The sequence below is a fragment of the Salvelinus fontinalis genome, chromosome 16 (genome assembly GCF_029448725.1).
Source record: "Salvelinus fontinalis isolate EN_2023a chromosome 16, ASM2944872v1, whole genome shotgun sequence".
In the NCBI taxonomy this organism is placed as follows: Eukaryota; Metazoa; Chordata; class Actinopteri; order Salmoniformes; family Salmonidae; genus Salvelinus; species Salvelinus fontinalis.
Window position 1 is genome coordinate 20,138,950 of NC_074680.1, and position 24,419 is coordinate 20,163,368.

At 43.2% G+C, this 24,419-nt stretch overlaps 1 protein-coding gene across 2 annotated transcripts; it reads right to left on the reverse strand.

Moving 5' to 3' along the window:
* Positions 1-5,779: 5,779 nt before the first annotated feature.
* Positions 5,780-22,787, reverse strand: LOC129813424 (prolyl hydroxylase EGLN3-like). Of its 2 annotated transcripts, none has more exons than XM_055865760.1 (5): positions 22,197-22,787; positions 8,026-8,145; positions 7,259-7,395; positions 6,963-7,036; positions 5,780-6,264 (listed from the first exon to the last, which is right to left on the reverse strand). In XM_055865760.1, exons 1-5 carry the CDS (start codon positions 22,680-22,682, stop codon positions 6,227-6,229), a joined length of 855 nt encoding a protein of 284 aa, XP_055721735.1. In that variant the 5' UTR covers positions 22,683-22,787; the 3' UTR covers positions 5,780-6,226. The 2 variants fall into 2 exon arrangements, with proteins under 2 accessions (XP_055721735.1, XP_055721736.1); XM_055865761.1 differs by lacking the exon at positions 22,197-22,787 and adding an exon at positions 20,748-21,366.
* Between the last annotated feature and the right edge of the window lie 1,632 nt (positions 22,788-24,419).

The window sequence follows — 24,419 nt, forward strand, 5'->3', positions numbered from 1 at the left end:
TGAAGCTGTCCATCTCAGAACTCATCCAACCAGGCCAACCTTCTGATTCTGATTTAGAATTTCACAGTGTTCTGTTTGTACACTAGAATAATGGGTGAGCTTTCTAGTGTACAGCTGAAAAAACTGATATAACAGATATATCCACCATTTTAATCAGCAGAGAAAAATCACTACACAAACAGGAGAGCTTAAAATGAAGTTAGTTTTCATTAGTTTCATTGCAATTTAATTGCTTTGTCCCTGGTTACATATTTATATTTCGGTCAAAGTTATGAAGCTCTTCTTGCATTATTCACAATCATCAAGGGACATTGTACATACACATAAAACATAAACCCTAACTATAAGGTGAAAACATGCATCAAATCATGTTAATTTTATTTATGAAAGGAATAGAAATACTCAAACATTGTAGTATGCTTCCGAATTTAAAATGAATTTGATTTTAACACTTTGGTGGCACTTTACAATATGTGTCCCTAATTTATTTACATGGTAGTTACCCTAGATTTTAGAATTATTTTTGACCACTCAGTTATCTCATTTGTGTTTAAGATTAGTAAGATTAGCAAATCTTTAGAAATGTACAGGAATAAGAGGACCATCACTAGACGCTATTCAATCAATATTGGCAATACGGGGATAATTCATGCAGGCTACTACAGTAGATTCAGAGAGAATGTTTGAATTAATACAAACCTACTGTTGAGTATATTTGTATTGTATTCTTTCAGTGCACCTAGTTACAGGAATTGGTTGAAAAGGGTTTCATGAATTCCCTCCCCTTCCTACTGCATGACATCTCCCCAAAGCGGTGTAACCACCTTTTATGGGAAAATAAGCTACACAAGGTGCAAGTGGGACATCTAGTGGGCAAATACATAAGTGCATAACAGACACAGTAAGTTATCAATTTTTAACTGGGTGGTTCGAGCCCTGAATGCTGATTGGCTGAAAGCTGTGGTATATCAGACCATAATACCACGGGTATTGAAAAACAGCTATTTTTAATCTTCCAATTAGGTTATTATAACAATAAATTTGAGGTATATGTGGTCTATAGCCACAAAACAAATTTTGCCTCAGGGGCAGCATTAAGTCTTCAACAAGGTCCGGGGCCGCGCTGAAAACGCGTTGTATTTCCTCGTCAAAATATGCACAAGATAGTCCTCTATTCCATAAGGAATATGGCTAGGGATCAAATCAAATCAAATTGTATTGGTCACATACACATATTTAGCAGATGTTATTGCGGGTGTAGCAAAATGCTTGTGTTCCTATCTCCAACAGTGCAGTAATATCTAACAATGCACAACAATACACACAAATCTAAAAATAAAAGAATGGAATTAAGAAATATATAAATATTAGGATGAGCAATATCGGAGTGGCATTGACTAAAATACAGTAGAATACAGTATATACATAGGAAATGAGTACAGCCTCTAAGGTGAAGGGTTGAAACATGCATGAGAGCACCAAATGTTCCGTAAGACTGTGTGATCACGCTCTCCGCAGCCGATGTGAGTAAGACCTTTAAACAGGTCAACATTCACAAGGCCGCAGGGCCAGATGGATTACCAGGACGTGTACTGCGAGCATGCTCTGACCAACTGGCAAGTGTCTACACTGACATTTTCAACCTCTCCCTGTCCGAGTCTATAATAACAACATGTTTCAAGCAGACCACCAAAGTTGCCTGTGCCCAAGAACACTAAGGTAACCTGCCTAAATGACTACCGACCCGTAGCACTCACGTCTGAAGCCATGAAGTGCTTTGAAAGGCTGGTTATGGCTCACATCAACACCATCATCCCAGAAACCCTAGACCCACTCCCATTTTCATACCGCCCCAACAGATCCACAGATGACGCAATCTCTATTGTACCCCACACTGCCCTTTCCCACCTGGACAAAAGGAACACCTAGGTGAGAATGCTGTTCATTGACTACAGCTCAGCGTTCAACACCATAGTGCCCTCAAAGCTCATCACTAAGCTAAGGACCCTGGGACTAAACACCTCCCTCTGCAACTGGATCCTGGACTTCCTGGTGGGCTTCCCCCAGGTGGTAAGGGTAGGTAACAACATACCGCCACGCTGATCCTCAACACAGTGGCCCCTCAGGGGTGCGTGCTCACTCCCCTCCTGTACTCCCTGTTCACTCATGACTGCATGGCCAGGCACGACTCCAACACCATCGTTAAGTTTGCCGATTACACAACAGTGGAAGGCGTGATCACCGACAACGACGAGAACGACGAGACAGCCTATAAGGAGATTAGAGACCTGGCCGTGTGGTGCCAGGACAACAACCTTTCTCTCAACATGATCAAGACAAAGGAGATGATTGTGGACTACAGGAAAAAAGAGGACAGAGCACGCCCCCATTCTCATCGATGGGGCTGCAGTGGAGCAGGTTGACAGCTTCAAGTTCCTTGGGGTCCACATCACCAACAAACTAACATGGTCCAAGCACACCAAGACAGTCATGAAGAGAGCACGACAAAACCTATTCCCCCTCAGGAGACTGAAAAGATTTGGCATGGGTCCTCAGATCCTCAAAAGGTTCTACAGCTGCACCATCGAGAGCATCCTGACTGGTTGCATCACTGCCTGGTATGGCAACTGCTCGGCCTCCGACTGCAAGGCACTACAGAGGGTAGTGCGAACAGCCCAGTACATCACTGGGGCCAAGCTTCCTGCCATCCAGGACCTCTATACCAGGCGGTGTCAGAGGAAGGCCCTAAAAATGGTCAAAGACTCCAGCCAACCTAGTCATAGACTGTTCTCTCTGCTACCGCATGGCAAGTGATACCGGAGCGCCAAGTCTAGGTCCAAGAGGCTTCTAAACAGCTTCTACCCCCAAGCCATAAGACTCCTGAACATCAAGTCAAATGGCTACCCAGACTATTTGCAGTGCCCCCCCTTTGCACCACTGCTTTTATCTCTTATTTTAATCCTTTTTTTTTGTTTAAACTGCATTGTTGGTTAGGGGCTCGTAAGTAAACATTTCACTGTTAGGTTGTTTCATTTCACCTGTTGTATTCGGCGCATGTGACTAATACAATTTGATTTGATTTGAGTAACTGGGTGGTAGCCAACTAGTGATGGCTATTTAACAGTCTGATGGCCTTGAGATAGAAGCTGTTTTTCAGTCTATCGGTCCCAGCTTTGATGCACCTGTAATGACCTCACCTTCTGGATGAAAGCGGGGTGAACAGGCTGTGGCTCGGGTGGTTGATGTCCTTGATGATCCTGTTGGCCTTCCTGTGACATCGGGTGCTCTAGGTGTCCTGGAGGGTAGGCAGTGTGCCCCCGGTGTTGCGTTGGGCAGACCGCACCACCCTCTGGAGAGCCCTGCGGTTGCGGGAGGTGCAGTTGCCGTACCAGGCGGTAATACAGCCCGACAGGATGCTCTCAATTGTACATCTGTAAAAGTTTGTCAGGTTATAGGTGACAAGCCACATTTCTTCAGCCTCCTGAGGTTGAAGAGGCGCTGTTGTGCCTTCTTCATCACACTGTCTGTGTGGGTGGACCATTTCAGATTGTCATTGATGTGTACGCCGAGGACATAGCGGTCCGTCCATGTCAATAGGGGCGTGCTCTCTCTGTTGTCTCCTCAAGTCCACGATCAGCTCCTTTGTTTTGTTGACATTGAGGGAGAGGTTATTTTCTTTGCACCACTCTGCCAGGGCCCTCACCTCCTCCCTGTAGGCTGTCTCGTCACTGTTGGTAATCAGGGCTGCTACTGTTGTCGTCTGCAGACTTCATGATTGAGTTGGAGGCATCGTGGCCACACAGTCATGGGTGAACAGGGAGTACAGGAGGGGGCTGAGCACGCACCCTTGTGGGGCCCCTGTGTTGAAGATCAGCGTAGTGGAGGTGTTGTTTCCTACCTTCACCAGCTGGGGGCGGCCCGTCAGGAAGTCCAGGAGCCAGTTGCACAGTGCAGGGCTCAGACCCAGGGCCCCGAGCTTAATGATGAGCTTGGAGGGTACTATTGTGTTAAAGACTCGAATCAAATCAAATTTTATTGAGCTATAGACTGAGCTATAGTCAATGAACAGCATTCCTTACATAGGTATTCCTCTTGTCGAGGTGGGAGGGGGCAGTGTGCAGTGCAATGGCAGTATGCAAATTGAACTGGGGTGTGGACATGAAGTTAGGGTTTGGTTTAGGGTTAGGGTTAGGGTTAGGCTTAGGGTTGGGTTTATGGCTAGACTTAGGGTTGAATTGGGGTGTGGACATGAAGCTAGGGTAAGCTAGGGTTAGCTTCATGTCCCTAACCCTAACCGCAAGCCCGACCCTAACTCTAACCCTAGCTTCATGACCACACCCCAGTTCAACCCAAACTCTAACCCTAGCTTCATGACCACACCCCAGTTCAACCCTAACTCTAACCCTAGCTTCATGACCACACCCCAGTTCAACCCAAACTCTAACCCTAGCTTCATGACCACACCCCAGTTCAACCCTAACTCTAACCAAATGTTTAACCCTCACCCTAACCCTTTTTATGATAAAAATGTAGTACAGACTGTGACAATATTCAGGTGGAAAATAATTGTATTTGTCTTGAATATAAGTAACAAACATTAACAAAACCACATTATTCACCATTCTGTAGACTGTATCCACCAGCTTGGCTGATCAGCATGCAAGCTGATTTTAAGCACAAAAATCCATTACAGATAACAACCACACATAGAGTGCTGTATATCCACAATGAACAGTTTTTCCTTCACCACCTCTGTAAAGAGTTGAATGTTGCATCAACAATTGATTTCTTCCACAAGGCGTATATACAAAAGCTTCACAAAAAACCTGAACATGTGTAGTTATTGTCGAAGATGCATGTTTAGGGAAGAGAACAACATGGCTGCTCAGGGGGATCAGTAATGACAGCAGTCCTGGGAGTCACTCATAACTAACTATTCAACTAGTTTATAAAGATAGTTGATGTGTAATAAGGATTTGGATGATCTGGTGTAAAGTAGTGCACCACATAGAAAAATAGGGGCGCCATTTTGGATTGACCCTTGAGTGCTCCAGATTGCATTACCAACTTAAAACAAGTCAGACGATGTAACAGTGTGACAGGGTGCCTGACAGGTGCCCATTCGGATTTTTATTGAGGACCCCAATTCATTCAGATCAAGCGTTAACCGGCGATAGCTCACACCTGTTTTGGATGTTTTGGTGGTGACGGAGGGGGAACAGCGTTAGCGCTGTCAAATCAACAAGCGGCACCTGGCACATACCTAAAGCAGACATTGCCATCGGCGACATGGAGTCGCATTAAAAGAAATCCCATGCAGCCTTGTTTACAAGTTGGAATACTGGAATGCGAGATGTAATCTACACCTCGATTAGGCTGATAGAAATCCTCATTTGTTTGTTTAATGATTTTCAGCTTGAACGTCATTATTTCTATATAGTCTATACTTTCTCATTCTGAACTAACGGAAGTGTGACAGCTGTGGCTTCCTGACAATGATCAAGAGCAGCTGCGATTTGACATCTTCAATGCAGTTCCACCTCCGACAGTGCCAAAACATCAGCTATGCAGGTGTCAGCTATCGTCAGTTAACGCTTGATCGGATTGAATCTAGGCCTTAGTTCTTTTCAACATAACATTGTCATCTCAATTCATCTTTACTGTTCAAGATTTAAATGCAAACATTTTAATTCTAGATGGGCCAAATTGTATAATACACACACGTGTACACATGAGCATGCCCCCCCCCCCCCCCCCCCCCTCCTCTCTCTCTCTCTATCTGACTGAAACAGAACTATACAACAAACCAGCATGCATGAACCGGTAAACAATTATTTTAGAACAGCAGTAGTTAAAGGAGAGAATTCAGTTGATTTTAACCCAACTACATTCTTTAAACTATATTCTATTAAGACATTTCAGGAAGAAGTACAGTATTACTTGGGTTGATTCATTTAAATACAATGACGAGAATCGCTGTTATTGAAAGAGCAGAAAATAATTTTATTTCTAAATATATGCACAAAGCCATTAACGTCTCTTCTTATCATCTACCACAACCACACATCTTTGTAGCCTTCAACATCTTTGTAGCGTTTAGAAGAGGTACCACAGCACAGTCCAAACAGTGATTAGACCAAAGCATGACAACTCTGTCAGCACAAAGGATTAGGGATCCAGTGTTGTATTGTGTCACACAGAGTGGAGTCTCTTATAAGGTCAAAGTTCAGGCAGTACTGCTTCCGTCCGGGTCTTGGATGGAGGCTGAAATAGATTAATGCCATTAAAGCTTTGGTAAAAGGCTGAGAGATGGGCCCGGAGAAATGGAACCACTCTAAAATTCATAGAGTTATGGATGCAAGGACTTAAAACTACTGTATAAATTATAGTTTTAGGGCTCTATTCAATACGGCTTGCAGAATTTCAGCTTTACGCTGTGATTGAAATTTAAAAGGCAATGTTCCCGTTTTAGCTGAGACTGCATTCACGGTAAATGCTGCATATGTCGGCTCAATCGAAAATCACCTTTACATTTCTATCGTGGAATCTGTAACGCTTCAGCTTTCCAGACTGAACAGAGCCCTCGAGCCCTTAAACATGTTTTGAGGCTATACAGCGTGTCTTTACATTTAAATTGTTTAGAAACATTGTAGTAAAGCAAGCGTATATTTTGGGTTCTGATGGGGTACGACAGTTGAACTAAGTTAATGAGGCATTTATATGTTAAACTTTTCAAGAATCAATGGGTGGATATGATTAATCTATAAATCTGAAAATGGATGTATCGACTAAGTAAAGGATTAGGTTACATTAGGATACATGGTGTAACCTGATGCCAGTTAACCTGACTGTAGTAACTACAATGTTACTATGCAGGAATAAGAGTAACTTCATGTAAAGTGTTACCGAATGTTTTTGTTTACACATAGATGTAAGTTAAATAATCCAATGGAGAAATGTACCTGTTAAGTCTCTAAACCGTCTCTTTGCTTCTGCCCTTTCTTCTGAATCGAAATACCACACGGTTATAGCATATCTGGAACAAAGCAAAATTCTGAATTATTATTATTATTACATAATTACATTACATCTTCTTTAGCATTTTATGAAAATCTAACAGTGTCAAGAAAGTTAACTGAGAAATGTCTTCTGTATAATAATAACAGTATGATACATTCAACAGCAGATTCAGACATTTTTGCATATGAATGAACAGAATAATTATCAGTATAATAACAGTATGATAAATCAAACAGACCTTGTTGCATATGAAGGCTGCACCTCATGTGGATTCCTTCTATCTGACCAAAAGAACAGCAGTCTGTCAAACAGGGGCTCAACATCTGCAACGTAGGATTTGCCTTCGGGAAAAATGCGAAGAATTCCTCCATGCTCCTGCCAAAATAACAAAGAAACATTGTTTATTTCAGCTTTACAGAATAGCAAGTTGAGCCATAAGAGGCTTGCTCTGCAATTTACAAAGATCATAAGCCAGAGGGGATTATAATAAACAGTGGACGGCAATATCTCACATTTTCATTGTCTCTAAAAAATAAACCATAAATATGACAAGAATTTTGATGTTATAAACGGAACCGAACAATTAAACTGACAGTACAGTGACTGTCTTGAAAACCAAACTGTAATCTGAAAGGACTGTGGGTAATTGCGTGTATCCCAGAGTAAAAAACATATAAAATGTCATGAGAATATGTACGAATTTAAATATATAATTGGACAGCAAACGCATAGTTTTATGAGACAAGTTTAAACCTAGATGTTTCGGCCTTCAATTACCTTCTGCAGAAGACAATTGAAGGCCGAAACATCTATTTTTTTCAACTTGTCGAAATAAAACAAATATTTTTTTATGGTGAGCGAGCGATGCGCCTTTTCATGTCCAATGATGTCTACACATTTTTTAGGTTGCACCTCTGCTCGCGTTGGTTGAGCACCATCTACTTTTTTCCGAAATTAAATATATGCAAAATGATGTCATAAATATGTTATAAATCTGCAGCTCACCTGGGGGTTCCAGTTTTTGTTGAGGTAGTAGATACAGGTGATGCAGCGACCGTCAGCGTTGGGATTGTCCACATGTTTCACATATCCTGTCCCTTTTCCTGGATAACACGCCACCATCGCCTGAAACAGACAAAAAAAAACACAAAACATTAGTTCTCAGTCTGTTACACATTATATTTGTATACTCGCTGATCATGTGACAATATGTGACATGATAACTGTAGTGTACACCATTACAGAAGGCTTTTTTGTGAGAAAATATTTGTGGAAATGCCTTGACTATATTCTAAGAATACAGAAATAGTTTCTGCAAATCAGAGATAAAAAATATAACATGAAGACATTTATGGGTTAATATCTTGGTTGCAGAACATTTCCTGTAAGCGTTGTTTGGGGAGGGAGCGTTGTGGTTTCAGCAGAACTGGCCTACGTGCATTCAGTCAGCATCCAAGGAAGCACAATTAACCAAACTGTGGTAATCTATCTTGTGATAAGAAAGCCAAGAAAAGCCCTCAAAGCAATGCAGATGAAGAGACGTGTGGTTCCGACCAGGGGTGGGCACATTGGGTCAGATAGAGGGTTTACTAGAGGCCAAGTTACATTCTGTCATGTAACATTTCATTTGGGCATCAGATATGGAACACAAGTTAAGGCTAGTACGTGTAGACACGAAGGAACGTAATAGGACAAGGATTTATTTGTTTAATAGATGTACAGTGCCTTTGAATTAGTCCATATTTTGTTTTGTTACAGCCTGAATTTTGAAAATTGATTAAATAAATAAATAATCTCACCCATCTACACACAATACCCAATAATGACAAAGTGGAAAAATGTTTTTAGAAATTGTAGAAAATGTATTGAAAATTAAATACAGAAATATCTAATTTACATAAGTATTCACACCCCTGAGTCAATACTTTGTAGAAGCACCTTTGACAGCGAACACAGTTGTGAGTCTTTCTGGTTAAGTCTTGTGATGGAAAATTTCATCATGGGAAGAGACAGCCTTGAAAATGTTAATCTTGTCTTTCTTGTCATCACTTCAGATTGGTACTTTATGCATCTAAGTTTGACTGTGACCTCTCCAACTTGCTGTTAATAAACAATGATTAATTTAAGATTGATTTCAAGTGTCCCATGTGTAGAATTTCCACAACATTCTCTAAGAGCTTTCCACACCTGAATTGTGCAACATTTGTCCATTATTCTTTTCAAAATTCTTCAAGCTCTGTCAAATTAGATCATTTGCTAAACAAACCATTTTCAGGTCTTGCCATAGATTTTCAAGTAGATTTAAGTCAAAACTGTAACTAGGCCACTCAGGAACATTCCCTGTCTTCTTGGTAAGCAATTCAAGTGTAGATTTGGCCCTGTGTTTTAGGTTATTGTCCTGGTGAAAGCAGACTAAACCAGGTTTTGCTCTAGAATTTTGTCTGTGCTTAGCTACATCCTGTTTATTTTTTATCCTGAAAAACTCTTAACGACTACAAGCATACCCATAACATGATGCAGCCACCACTATGCTTGAAAATATGGAGAGTGGTACTTAGTAATATGTTGTATTGGATTTTCCCCAAACATAACACTTTGTATTCAGGACAAAAAGTTCTTTTTTTTTGCAGTATTACTTTAGTGTCTATTAGCTAAGTATTGTGGAGTAACTACAATGTTGTGGATCCATCCTCAGTCTTCTCCTATCACAGCCAAGAAACTCTGTAACTGTTTTATAGTCACCATTGGCCTCATGGTGAAAACCCTGAGCGGTTTCCTTCCTCTCCGGCAACTGAGTTAGGAAGGACGTCTGTATCTTTGTAGTGACTAGATGTATTGATACACAATCCAAAATGTAATTAATAACTTCACCATGCTCAAAGGGATATTCAATGTCTGCTTTTAAATGTTTTACCCATCTACCAATAGGTGCCCTTCTTTGCGAGGCATTGGAAAACCTCCCTGGTCTTTGTGGTTGAATCTGTGTTTGAAATTCACTGCTCAATTGAGGGACCTTTCAGATAATTGTATTAGTGGGGTACAGAGATGACGTAGTCATTCAAAAATCATGTTAAAACACTATTAGTGCAGACAGAGTAAAACCATGCAACTTATTTAGACTAGCCATAACAAAGGGGTTGAATACTTAGCGACTGAAGACATTTCAGCTTTTCAGTTTTAATTAATTGTAAAATATTCTAAAAACATATCTCCACTTTGACATTATGGGGTATCGTGTGCAGACCAAAGACAAAACATCTAAATGTAATCCTTTTTTAATTCAGACTGTAACACAACAAAATGTGGAAAAAGTCAAGAGGTGTGAATACTTTCTGAAGGCACTGTAAATAGTGAGTATGAGACAGGTTATGATATGACCTTCAACTAGGGATTCCACAGCACTATTCTCGCAGCACAAACAGCTGTGCCTTACTAACTCTCAGGAAACGGGAAGAGGGTTCCCCTAAGATCCTGCCCAGAAAGGTTTGACTATTGGTCCTCACACATTATAGGAAAAGGTCACTGGACTCAGACTGCCTACACATGGAATTCAGCTACTGTGTTGCTTAACAAGTGACATCCCAAAATTATTTGTTGGTCAAGACCAGCTCTGGTGAAAAAACTAGGCATTTCCGCCAAGCTAGAAACTTTAGAATGCAAAGTGGACAAAGGGACTGATCTGTGGTCTCATTTCAGGGAAAACAGACTAAAAGTATGTGAATACTTTAATTCCAAAAGGCTATATATCCAATTTCACAAATGTTGGTAAATTAGCTATTTTGTTCAAAGAACTTATGAAAGACATTGGTGTGTTTTCCCACATCTAATCATGTCATGGGGTTTTTAAATGACAGACATGAATTTGTTTGAAAACTATCAGTTTATGGTTTTATTTCAGAGACAAACAATCACATTGTGTTGCAAAACGAGATACTGTATACCAGTGGAGGCTGCTGATGGGAGGACGGCTCATAATAATGGCTGGAACGTCACGAATGGAATGGGCATCAAACACATGGAAACAATGTGTTTGATGTATTTGATACCATTCCACTGATTCTGCTCCAGCCATTACCATGAGTCCGTCCTCCCCAATTAAGGTGCCACCAACCTCCTGTGCTGTATATCCGCCTCACTCTCAGAGAAAAAAGTAGTACTGCAAGGTTTTACACAGTCAAATATGATAAATAATTACATTTTTAATAAAGAACTGTACAAATTATATACATGTGGCATCAATATTAAAACTGTATCAATACAGTAATTTGAGATCTGGGCTCTGGTAAAAAAGTAGTGCACTATATAGCGCAGGGTTCTCCAATACCGTTCCTGGAGAGCCACCCTCCTGTAGGTTTTAACACTAACCCTGTTCCTGGAGAGCTACACTCCTGTAGGTTTTAACTCCAACCCTGTTCCTGGAGAGCTACACTCCTGTAGGTTTTAACACTAACCCTGTTCCTGGAGAGCCACCCTTCTGTAGGTTTTAAGTCTAACCCTGTTCCTGGAGAGCTCTCCAGGAACAGGGTTGGAATTAAAACCTACAGGACTGTAGCTCTCCAGGAACAGGGTTGGAATTAAAACCTACAGGAGTGTAGCTCTCCAGGAACAGGGTTGGAGTTAAAACATACAGGAGGGTAGCTCTCCAGGAACAGGGTTGGAATTAAAACCTACAGGAGTGTAGCTCTCCAGGAACAGGGTTGGAGTTAAAACCTACAGGAGTGTAGCTCTCCAGGAACAGGGTTGGAATTAAAACCTACAGGAGTGTAGCTCTCCAGGAACAGTGTTGGAGTTAAAACCTACAGGAGTGTAGCTCTCCAGGAACAGGGTTGGAGTTAAAACCTACAGGAGTGTAGCTCTCCAGGAACAGTGTTGGAGTTAAAACATACAGGAGGGTAGCTCTCCAGGAACAGGGTTGGAGTTAAAACCTACAGGAGTGTAGCTCTCCAGGAACAGGGTTGGAGTTAAAACCTACAGGAGTGTAGCTCTCCAGGAACAGGGTTGGAGTTAAAACCTACAGGAGTGTAGCTCTCCAGGAACAGGGTTGGAGTTAAAACCTACAGGAGTGTAGCTCTCCAGGAACAGTGTTGGAATTAAAACCTACAGGAGTGTAGCTCTCCAGGAACAGGGTTAGAATTAAAACCTACAGGAGTGTAGCTCTCCAGGAACAGGGTTGGAGTTAAAACCTACAGGAGTGTAGCTCTCCAGGAACAGGGTTAGAGTTAAAACCTACAGGAGTGTAGCTCTCCAGGAACAGGGTTGGAATTAAAACCTACAGGAGTGTAGCTCTCCAGGAACAGGGTTGGAATTAAAACCTACAGGAGGGTAGCTCTCCAGGAACAGGGTTGGAGTTAAAACCTACAGGAGTGTAGCTCTCCAGGAACAGGGTTGGAGTTAAAACCTACAGGAGTGTAGCTCTCCAGGAACAGGGTTGGAGTTAAAACCTACAGGAGTGTAGCTCTCCAGGAACATGGTTGGAATTAAAACCTACAGGAGTGTAGCTCTCCAGGAACAGGGTTGGAATTAAAACCTACAGGTGTAGCTCTCCAGGAACAGGGTTGGAGTTAAAACCTACAGGAGTGTAGCTCTCCAGGAACAGGGTTGGAATTAAAACCTACAGGAGTGTAGCTCTCCAGGAACAGGGTTGGAGTTAAAACCTACAGGAGTGTAGCTCTCCAGGAACAGGGTTGGAGTTAAAACCTACAGGAGTGTAGCTCTCCATGAACAGGGTTGGAGTTAAAACCTACAGGAGTGTAGCTCTCCATGAACAGGGTTGGAGTTAAAACCTACAGGAGTGTAGCTCTCCAGGAACAGTGTTGGAGTTAAAACCTACAGGAGTGTAGCTCTCCAGGAACAGGGTTGGAGTTAAAACCTACAGGAGGGTAGCTCTCCAGGAACAGGGTTGGAGTTAAAACCTACAGGAGTGTAGCTCTCCAGGAACAGGGTTAGAATTAAAACCTACAGGAGTGTAGCTCTCCAGGAACAGGGTTGGAGTTAAAACCTACAGGAGGGTAGCTCTCCAGGAACAGGGTTGGAATTAAAACCTACAGGAGTGTAGCTCTCCAGGAACAGGGTTAGAATTAAAACCTACAGGAGTGTAGCTCTCCAGGAACAGGGTTAGAATTAAAACCTACAGGAGTGTAGCTCTCCAGGAACAGGGTTAGAGTTAAAACCTACAGGAGTGTAGCTCTCCAGGAACAGGGTTGGAATTAAAACCTACAGGAGTGTAGCTCTCCAGGAACCGGGTTAGAATTAAAACCTACAGGAGTGTAGCTCTCCAGGAACAGGGTTAGAATTAAAACCTACAGGAGTGTAGCTCTCCAGGAACAGGGTTGGAGTTAAAACCTACGGGACTGTAGCTCTCCAGGAACAGGGTTAGAATTAAAACCTACAGGAGTGTAGCTCTCCAGGAACAGTGTTGGAGTTAAAACCTACAGGAGTGTAGCTCTCCAGGAACAGGGTTGGAGTTAAAACCTACAGGAGGGTAGCTCTCCAGGAACAGGGTTGGAGTTAAAACCTACAGGAGTGTAGCTCTCCAGGAACAGGGTTGGAGTTAAAACCTACAGGAGTGTAGCTCTCCAGGAACAGGGTTGGAGTTAAAACATACAGGAGGGTAGCTCTCCAGGAACAGGGTTGGAATTAAAACCTACAGGAGTGTAGCTCTCCAGGAACAGGGTTAGAATTAAAACCTACAGGAGTGTAGCTCTCCAGGAACAGGGTTTGAGTTAAAACCTACAGGAGGGTAGCTCTCCAGGAACAGGGTTGGAGTTAAAACCTACAGGAGTGTAGCTCTCCAGGAACAGGGTTGGAGTTAAAACCTACAGGAGTGTAGCTCTCCAGGAACAGGGTTGGAATTAAAACCTACAGGAGGGTAGCTCTCCAGGAACAGGGTTGGAGTTAAAACCTACAGGAGTGTAGCTCTCCAGGAACAGGGTTGGAGCTAAAACCTACAGGAGTGTAGCTCTCCAGGAACAGGGTTGGAGTTAAAACCTACAGGAGTGTAGCTCTCCATGAACAGGGTTGGAGTTAAAACCTACAGGAGTGTAGCTCTCCATGAACAGGGTTGGAGTTAAAACCTACAGGAGTGTAGCTCTCCAGGAACAGTGTTGGAGTTAAAACCTACAGGAGTGTAGCTCTCCAGGAACAGGGTTGGAGTTAAAACCTACAGGAGGGTAGCTCTCCAGGAACAGGGTTGGAGTTAAAACCTACAGGAGTGTAGCTCTCCAGGAACAGGGTTGGAATTAAAACCTACAGGAGTGTAGCTCTCCAGGAACCGGGTTAGAATTAAAACCTACAGGAGTGTAGCTCTCCAGGAACAGGGTTAGAATTAAAACCTACAGGAGTGTAGCTCTCCAGGAACAGGGTTGGAGTTAAAACCTACGGGACTGTAGCTCTCCAGGAACAGGGTTAGAATTAAAACCTACAGGAGTGTAGCTCTCCAGGAACAGTGTTGGAGTTAAAACCTACAGGAGTGTAGCTCTCCAGGAACAGGGTTGGAGTTAAAACCTACAGGAGGGTAGCTCTCCAGGAACAGGGTTGGAGTTAAAACCTACAGGAGTGTAGCTCTCCAGGAACAGGGTTGGAGTTAAAACCTACAGGAGTGTAGCTCTCCAGGAACAGGGTTGGAGTTAAAACATACAGGAGGGTAGCTCTCCAGGAACAGGGTTGGAATTAAAACCTACAGGAGTGTAGCTCTCCAGGAACAGGGTTAGAATTAAAACCTACAGGAGTGTAGCTCTCCAGGAACAGGGTTGGAGTTAAAACCTACAGGAGGGTAGCTCTCCAGGAACAGGGTTGGAGTTAAAACCTACAGGAGTGTAGCTCTCCAGGAACAGGGTTGGAGTTAAAACCTACAGGAGTGTAGCTCTCCAGGAACCGGGTTAGAATTAAAACCTACAGGAGTGTAGCTCTCCAGGAACCGGGTTAGAATTAAAACCTACAGGAGTGTAGCGCTCCAGGAACCGGGTTAGAATTAAAACCTACAGGAGTGTAGCTCTCCAGGAACAGGGTTAGAATTAAAACCTACAGGAGTGTAGCTCTCCAGGAACAGGGTTAGAATTAAAACCTACAGGAGTGTAGCTCTCCAGGAACAGGGTTGGAGAGCCCTGATATAGGGAATAGGGTGACATTTGGGACAAAGCCTAGCTCTAATCTAACACTGTAGCGTGAGGCTATATTTATGATGGGTTGAATTTATATGGTAGATATACAGGATATGAACATTCCATTCCAGCTAAACATTGGAAATACAATATAGCGTTTTGCAACAAAACCCATCTTAATACACATCTCAAATCTATGAATAACAAATCTGAGAACAGTAATATTTTACACACACGTAAAGGTACATTAGCATTCATTTTTGATGAAAAAACACAACTGAAAATTTGGTGGATATAGCGTTTTGGAATAAACCCTTCATCTTATCCTGCGATTTTCAGTTTCTCCAGGAAGAGTCCATATTAGGTTCCTCAAAGAAGAATATCCCCAGACACGAAAACAAAAGGATAATATAATGACCATAAAAATAGCATTGGAATCGTGTCATGCCAGCAACCTAACAATTTCACAGCAACCTTTAGACTATTCCTTCAACAATCTCTCTCCTTTGATTGTTGAACGATCACTACTATGCACACACCTACATAATAAAGCTGTAATAAAATGCCTCTTCTGGAGCAACATCACAAGGGTCTTATCTGATAAAGTGATCCTTTAGTTTATTTGCACCGCAGCATATTTCCTGTCGGCACATACTGAGGAAAGGAGTATTATGACGCACCCAGTGTTTACTGTCTACAGTGGGGGCACGTATGCACGTACACACAGTGTTTACTGTCTACATTGGGGGCACGTATGCACGTACACCCAGTGTTTACTGTCTACAGTGGGGGCACGTATGCACGCACACCCAGTGTTTACTGTCTACAGTGGGGGCACGTATGCACGTACACCCAGTGTTAACTGTCTACATTGGTGGCACGTATGCACGAATACCCATTGTTTACTGTCTACAGTGGTGGCACGTATGGACGTACACCCAGTGTTAACTGTCTACATTGGGGGCACGTATGCACGTACACCCAGTGTTTACTGTCTACAGTGGGGGCACGTATGCACGCACACACAGTGTTTACTGTCTACAGTGGGGGCACGTATGCACGTACACCCAGTGTTTACTGTCTACAGTGGGGGCACGTATGCACGTACACCCAGTGTTTACTGTCTACAGTGGGGGCACGTATGCACGTACTCACAGTGTTTACTGTCTACAGTGGGGGCACGTATGCACGTACACACAGTGTTTACTGTCTACAGTGGGGGCACGTATGCACGTACACACAGTGTTTACTGTCTACAGTGGGGGCACGTATGGACGTACACCCAGTGTTAACTGTCTACAGTGGGGGCACGTATGCACGTACACCCAGTGTTTACTGTCTACAGTGGTGGCACGTATGGACGTACACCCAGTGTTAACTGTCTACATTGGGGGCACGTATGCACGTACACCCAGTGTTTACTGTCTACAGTGGGGGCACGTATGCACGCACACACAGTGTTTACTGTCTACAGTGGGGGCACGTATGCACGTACACCCAGTGTTTACTGTCTACAGTGGGGGCACGTATGCACGTACACCCAGTGTTTACTGTCTACAGTGGGGGCACGTATGCACGTACTCACAGTGTTTACTGTCTACAGTGGGGGCACGTATGCACGTACACACAGTGTTTACTGTCTACAGTGGGGGCACGTATGCACGTACACACAGTGTTTACTGTCTACAGTGGGGGCACGTATGGACGTACACCCAGTGTTAACTGTCTACAGTGGGGGCACGTATGCACGTACACCCAGTGTTTACTGTCTACAGTGGGGGCACGTATGCACGCACACACAGTGTTTACTGTCTACAGTGGGGGCACGTATGCACGTACTCACAGTGTTTACTGTCTACAGTGGGGGCACGTATGCACGCACACACAGTGTTTACTGTCTACAGTGGGGGCACGTATGCACATACACTCAGTGTTTACTGTCTACAGTGGGGGCACGTATGCACATACACCCAGTGTTTACTGTCTACAGTGGGGGCACGTATGCACGTACACCCAGTGTTAACTGTCTACAGTGGGGGCACGTATGCACGTACACCCAGTGTTTACTGTCTACAGTGGGGGCACGTATGCACGCACACACAGTGTTTACTGTCTACAGTGGGGGCACGTATGCACGCACACACAGTGTTTACTGTCTACAGTGGGGGCACGTATGCACGTACACCCAGTGTTTACTGTCTACAGTGGGGGCACGTATGCACACACACACACAGTGTTTACTGTCTACAGTGGGGGCACGTATGCACACACACACAGTGTTTACTGTCTACAGTGGGGGCACGTATGCACGCACACACAGTGTTTACTGTCTACAGTGGGGGCACGTATGCACGTACACCCAGTGTTTACTGTCTACAGTGGGGGCACGTATGCACGCACACACAGTGTTTACTGTCTACAGTGGGGGCACGTATGCACGTACACACAGTGTTTACTGTCTACAGTGGGGGCACGTATGCACGCACACACAGTGTTTACTGTCTACAGTGGGGGCACGTATGCACGAACACCCAGTGTTTACTGTCTACAGTGGGGGCAAGTATTCACGTACTCACAGTGTTTACTGTCTACAGTGGGGGCACGTATGCACGTACACACAGTGTTTACTGTCTACAGTGGGGCACGTATGCACGCACACACAGTGTTTACTGTCTACAGTGGGGCACGTATGCATGCACACACAGTGTTTACTGTCTACAGTGGGGCACGTATGCATGCACACACAGTGTTTACTGTCTACAGTGGTGGCACGTATGCACGTACACCCAGTGTTTACTGTCTACAGTGGGGGCACGTATGCACGTACACCCAGTGTTTACTGTCTACAGTGAGGGCACGTATGCACGTACACACAGTGTTGTCAAAGAAGAGTGAAAACATATGAAGCAAGAGAAAGGAGGAGTGGGAGGAGGGGGAAGTCCACACAGAGCAGAGCTGGCAGGCTGCCAGGATGTTGAAGGTTTAATGACAGTGCTACGTGTCCAGAATGAGCCAGCAGACGCAACATAGCACTGCTAGGTCTACAGGCCTCTCTCCCTCTCTTCCATCTCTCTCCCTCTTCCTCCCTCTCTCCTTTTCCCTATCTCTCTCCATATCCCTCTATATCCCGCTCTCGTTCTCTCTCTCCCCCTCCAACAGTGAATGACTCCTCAATCAGTCCAGACAACAGACAAATTAACAGGCTGTGTGTCAACCAGCTAAAATACTCTTTTGACATGGTTTCAGCTTTGTCGCCTTTTCTTTGTAATGATATCTTAAGAGAAAAGTTGTGTCTTTAGAATCCACTGATATTTGTTATGTTTGATCAAAACGGCTTCCAAATGTCAACAAATAAAACATCTCCACTGAGCAGTTAAATCAATGAAAATAGTGTTATCAAATGAACAAGTGACAAAGATACTCCAGCACTCAACCGTCTATAAATCCTTCTTTAACATGAATAAATTACACATGATCATTTGCTGCTGTTATTTACACATTATCATCTGATAAATGGTTTGTCCACATAAGGCTGGGAGCAGGATCCAGTGATGTGAGAAAGGGAGAAGGGTGTTGGGCTGTGGGTGGTGGTGGGATGTGCAGTACTGACTGACACTATGGCCGAGTCTGGTGTGTTGCAATGTAGTATAGTGTTCACACGCTATTTCCTGCTTGAAACTCTGATTTTCTGAGAGTACAAACAGCTATAGGCAGTGTGAGGAGTCACGTACCACCCATCACTTCCACTGCAATCAGCACAACATACATGTGTTTGCATCCCCTGTTGACTGCATATAAGATCAAAGTTACTGTGAATAGATTGTGGGATTGCCATGGCTCTATGCAACAACGCTTTACAAAGTCCTGCAAAATATGTAATGAAGTATGTTTACAGTACGTAAACAATTGGTCCAACTGTAAGCCTACACTTTGAGGCTCACAATTATTACAAATATATGATGATAAAAAGGGGAGTATTAAATTCACAAAACGGTGGCAATCCAAAGTTCACTGACAACATTTTAAAAAGTTGACTGATATGCATTAAAAAAGTATATAATTCAGAATGCATAGGCCAACTCTTAAATGAATAGAATAGAATACAATATTAGGACATAAAAATCCATATAGCCCAATAGTTGTGTTTTACATTGACAGGGGTGCAGTGGAAAGGGTCGAGAAGTTCCTCGGTGTCCAAATCACCAAGGACTTAAAATGGTCCACACACGCGCACTGTCATGAAGACCTCGTGGGACCTCAAATCCTCAAAAAGTTATACAGCTGCACTATTGAGAGCATCTTGACGGGCTGCAGACATCCCAGTACATCACTGGAGCTGACATCCCTGCCATCCAGGACCTCTATATCAGGCGGGTTGAAAGGAAGGTCCAAAAATCGTTGAAGACTCCAGCCACCCTTGTCAAGCGTCGGCTGGAGTGGTGTAAAGCTCGTCGCCATTGGACTCTAGAGCAGTGGAAACGCGTTCTCTGGAGTGATGAATCACGCTTCACTATCTGGCAGTCCAAAGGACGAATCTGGGTTTGGCAGACGCCAGGAGAATGCTACCAGCCCCAATGCATAGTGCCAACTGTAAAGTTTGGTGGAGGAGGAATAATGTCTGGGGCTGTTTATCATGGTTTGGGCTAAGCCACTTAGTTCCAGTGAAGGGAAATCTTAACGCTACAGCATACAATGACATTCTAGATTATTCTGTGCTTCCAACTTTGTGGCAATAGTTTGGGGAAGGCCCTTTCCTGTTTCAGTATGACAATGCCCCTGTGCACAAATGAGGTCAATACAGAAATGGTTTGTCAAGATCGGTGTGGAATAACTTGACTGGCATGCACAGAGCCCTGATCTCAACCCCATCGAACACCTCTGGGATGAATTGGAATGCCGACTGGGAGCGAGGCCTAATAGCCCAACATCAGTGCTCGACTTCACTCATGCTCTTCTGGCTGAATGGAAGCAAGTCCCCACAGCCATGTTCCAACATCTAGTGGAAAGCCTTCCCAGAAGGCTGTTATAGCAGCAAATGGTGGACCAACTCCATGATTTTGGAATGAAATGTTTGACGAGCAAGTGTCCACATACTTTTGGACATGTAGTGTATGTACCTCTTTCACTCCAGTATCCCTGCACATTGTAAATATAGTATTGGAACTGACCCTGTATACAGTATAGCTTACTTACTTCTCACGTTCTTCTTATTTTTATTTATTGTGTGTTTTTGTTCTACCTTATGTTATTTTTACTACTACATTGATAATAATTACTGATTATTGTTGGGTTTAGTGCTTGCAAGAAAGGCATTTCACTGTATTTGTGCACATGACATTAAAAGTTTACATTTGACTTGTTTTAACCCCTTATATATAAACAGTACATTTGTAAGAACATCATATAGACCTAGGCCAGAGTCTAACATGTTATATAAAGTTTAGGTTATATAATAACAATATACATATTTCTTCCATCAATAATACGTTTAGAGGTGTGTCCACAACTGTAGAGTTTATAGTAATGTAGTACTGTACAGGCCTACTAAATTAGCTCTGTCGTCAAAACAGTGACCCCATCAAACACCATGGACACGCTCAATTTACGCAAAACTGTCGCACAACTTACCTTCGATCTTTCTCGAATTATACTTTTCCCAAGTCGACCGATGCAAAGAGAAACCAACTTATCGATTAATGTCAGAAGGAGGTGAATAGCCTCGCACCTCCTTTCACCTCCATTGACCCAGGCTATCTTATCTCCTCTAATGTTCCTTTTGGAGACCCCCAAAGGGCCAGGACCAGCCAGCTGTCCATCCTGCAGAACTCCAGAGTAGTGCATCTCTTTCACTTGGTTCAAAACAAAGTGCCCAACCAATTCTCCTAGAAAGTTGTCCACGTAAAAGAATCCTTGGTCCAGTAGAGATGGGACAATCTGGTCCATGGCTAACTGCTCCAACTCTGCGTCCATTACATGTTGCAGAAGAGGCATTTTGACGATTTATGAGGAATTTAATGCAGCTTAAATCAGCTCCTAAAGTTGTTACTGCAACTGCATGGTAATGTCAGTGCATCAGGTAATGGTTCACTGATAAATATGTATCAACAATGCACCCCTTCTCGCTCTCAGAAACGACTAGATGCAATTCTTAAGAAATGAAATGTCACAGAAGAGTTGTGTTCTGCAGCAACTCTAAACTCCAAACTATAAACAAGCTGCGAATGAGGCACCTGGATATAACTATGGAACGTGCAAGATGTGTTGTAGCACCAGAGGGGCGGAGGGAAGCAAGGACATTCATTCATTCTATTGAACTGACTCAGAACGCCTACGCACGATCACAGACGATTAGGACTACATTTACGACTATAAATGCATATTATTCTATATGCACAATTACAAATAATACAAACGATAAACGATGAATATCCCTCATTTTAAATTTGGGCGTCAAATTAAAGTGATCGTTTAAAATTGTGTTTTTCATTAGGCGAATGATAAAATACAGACGTTTATAAGTAGATACAAATTTGTGTAATTGACCCTTGCACAAACATCTCCAATGCAATTTATATATAAAAAATAAATATATATATATATATATATGTTTATTTCTGTGCGCGTGCGTTAGGAGTGTCCCCCGCCATTGAGGATTCCACCAGGCGCATGTAGTCCTCTTGAAGCCGCTCGCTGCACGTCCTCTCCATTAAGCTAAACATGACCATGGCAAAGTGCCACAAACCCCGACTTTTGCATCCCCGTGAAAAGTGTCTGGGTATAATAATAATAATAACAATAATAAATACAAAATATAAATAATTTATTGAAGTATTTATTATTACTCAGTAATTGTGTATAATTATAGAATGGTGTCAATTTCTAGGCTAAGAAATATCAATATGAGCCCAAAGACAGAACAGGTCAATTGAATCAAATATGAATAGACAGTTTTTTCCACCTGTTGCCCTAAGGAATAGGATATACATCCTAAACTAACACATGCATAATTTAACTCGGTTAATATGAGTGATTGTGCATTAATACCAGTCCGTCCTGATTGGGTAAAATACGACTAACCTTATGCCTCCCTTTAATTTTGTAGCTTCCCAGTTTACCGTCGGCATAGGTGATGAGTTTATCCATCCTTGTCAATAGAAAGCCAAGGTTTTCACAACCTGTTTCAGTCCCTTCCACCCACGCAATTTTATCACCTCGAATGGATTTATTTTTGCCAAAGTTTCCACCTGCAAGTTCCCCATCTTGCATCTTTCCACCTTGGTGAATGTGTCGGACTTCTTGTAGAACGCGCTCTCCAATTTTGTTTCCGAGAAAATTGTCCACAATGCACAGACCATATGAATTCATACTAGGCACAATATATTGCGAAACTAATTTGTGAGGGTTAAGTCTTTTATGATCTTTAGATTTTGGCCTGTAACTGCGGGGTCTTCTGAGGCCACTCGGCAAGACCCCCTCCCTCGATTTGTCTTCATCATTATTAACAGTGATTTTACCCTTTGAGGACACTTCCAAACTGTGGTCATCCACTGCAATATTGTTCATTTTGACGGCTTTTCTTTGAAGACAAGAGTCCCCGCTAATTGTTCTTCTCCTAAAGTAGTCCAATATCTTCCGACAGCCGTTTGATACTTGTCGCGTCAGTATACTCAAGTGGGATCGTTTGAGCCGTACGGCTGAAGTAACCGACTGCAGTCGAAAGTCGAGGAGTGAAGTCAGGGGAGGTGCATCTGCGACACCCGAAAGTGTGGCGCTAATGTGGTTTTCCAACAGCAAGACTCAGATCAACATGACAGTGTTGCCATTGTTAATACACGTGTATCTTTATAATGTTGAATTAAACATCCCTCCTACAGCCATATCACACACAAACTGAACACAAATGTGTGGGAGAGTATCAAATATCACATTCATTTGTAGTCACTAGAGCAGGGGTGTCAAACATACGGCCCGCGGGCCGGAACCGGCCCCCAAGGAGGTTCGATCAGGCCCGCAGGATAATTTGAAAGTGGAAAAAATGCATAAAAGACATGGAATTAATATTTTTAATTCGCTGCAATTCATGGATTATCCGCTAAGGGGCGCACTCTTTCCATCAGAGTAGAAGACAAGCCGCATCACTGAGACAGACTGAAAACAGCAGACGGTATCAATGCGCCATCTGCTGCTTGTTACGACGTTGTTAATACCTTGGTCTCTACCTCTCCACTACACCCTCATTAGCCAAAATGTCGTTATCCAAACGGAGAAAAGTAGATAAGGAGTGTAGAATTTTCAAAGAAAAATGGACCACGCCCTATTTATTTACAGAGATGCACGGAAAACCTTCGTGCTTGGTGTGTTTGCAACAAGTTTCGGTATTGAAGGAATATAATATTCGACGCCACTACAAGACTCATCACAGCGAAAAATATGACGGCTTGCAAGGACAACTGAGAAGAGATAAGATTAACGAATTGCTGGCGGGTCTGAGGAAACAGCAGTCAACTTTCATCCAGAGCCGAGAAGTCAGTGAAGCAGCGGTAAAAGCCAGCTACCTAATTGCTAGCGAAATAGCATTAGCATCGAAGCCGTATTCCGACGGTGACTTTGTTAAACGATGCATGATGAAGGCGGCTGAACTTGTATGTCCCGAGAAGCGACAAGCTTTTGCCAATATTAGCCTGACGAGGAATACTATAGCAGAGAGGATTTCGGAACTATCGGCAGATTTAGACAGTCAATTGAAACAGAGAGTCAAGTCATTTATTGCATTTTCCGTGGCAATTGACGAGAGCACTGACATCACAGACGTGGCCCAACTGGCCATATTTATTCGAGGAGTTGATGAGACATTGACTGTTACTGAAGAGTTTCTTGAGTTGGTGCCAATGATGGACACCACAACAGCCGAGGACATTTTCGGCTCTGTCGTTGCTGCATTGGACAGAGTTGGAGTGGACTGGTCCCGCGCTGTCAGCCTGGCTACAGACGGCGCGCCATCCATGGTCGGAAAGAAAGCAGGTGTCGCGACAAAGTTCAAAGACAAAGTACAAGCCCTTAATGGAGATCGTTTCTGGACATTTCACTGTATTTTGCACCAGGAGGCATTGTGTTGCAAGTCGCTGAAAATGGACCTCGTCATGGAGGTGGTTGTTCGCACTGTAAATTTCATCCGGTCCAGAGGTCTGAACCATCGTCAGTTTGACAAACTTCTCAGCGACAGCAACATTACCCACAGCCTGCCATACCACACTGAAGTGAGATGGTTAAGCCGAGGCGCTGTGCTGAGGCATTTCTTTG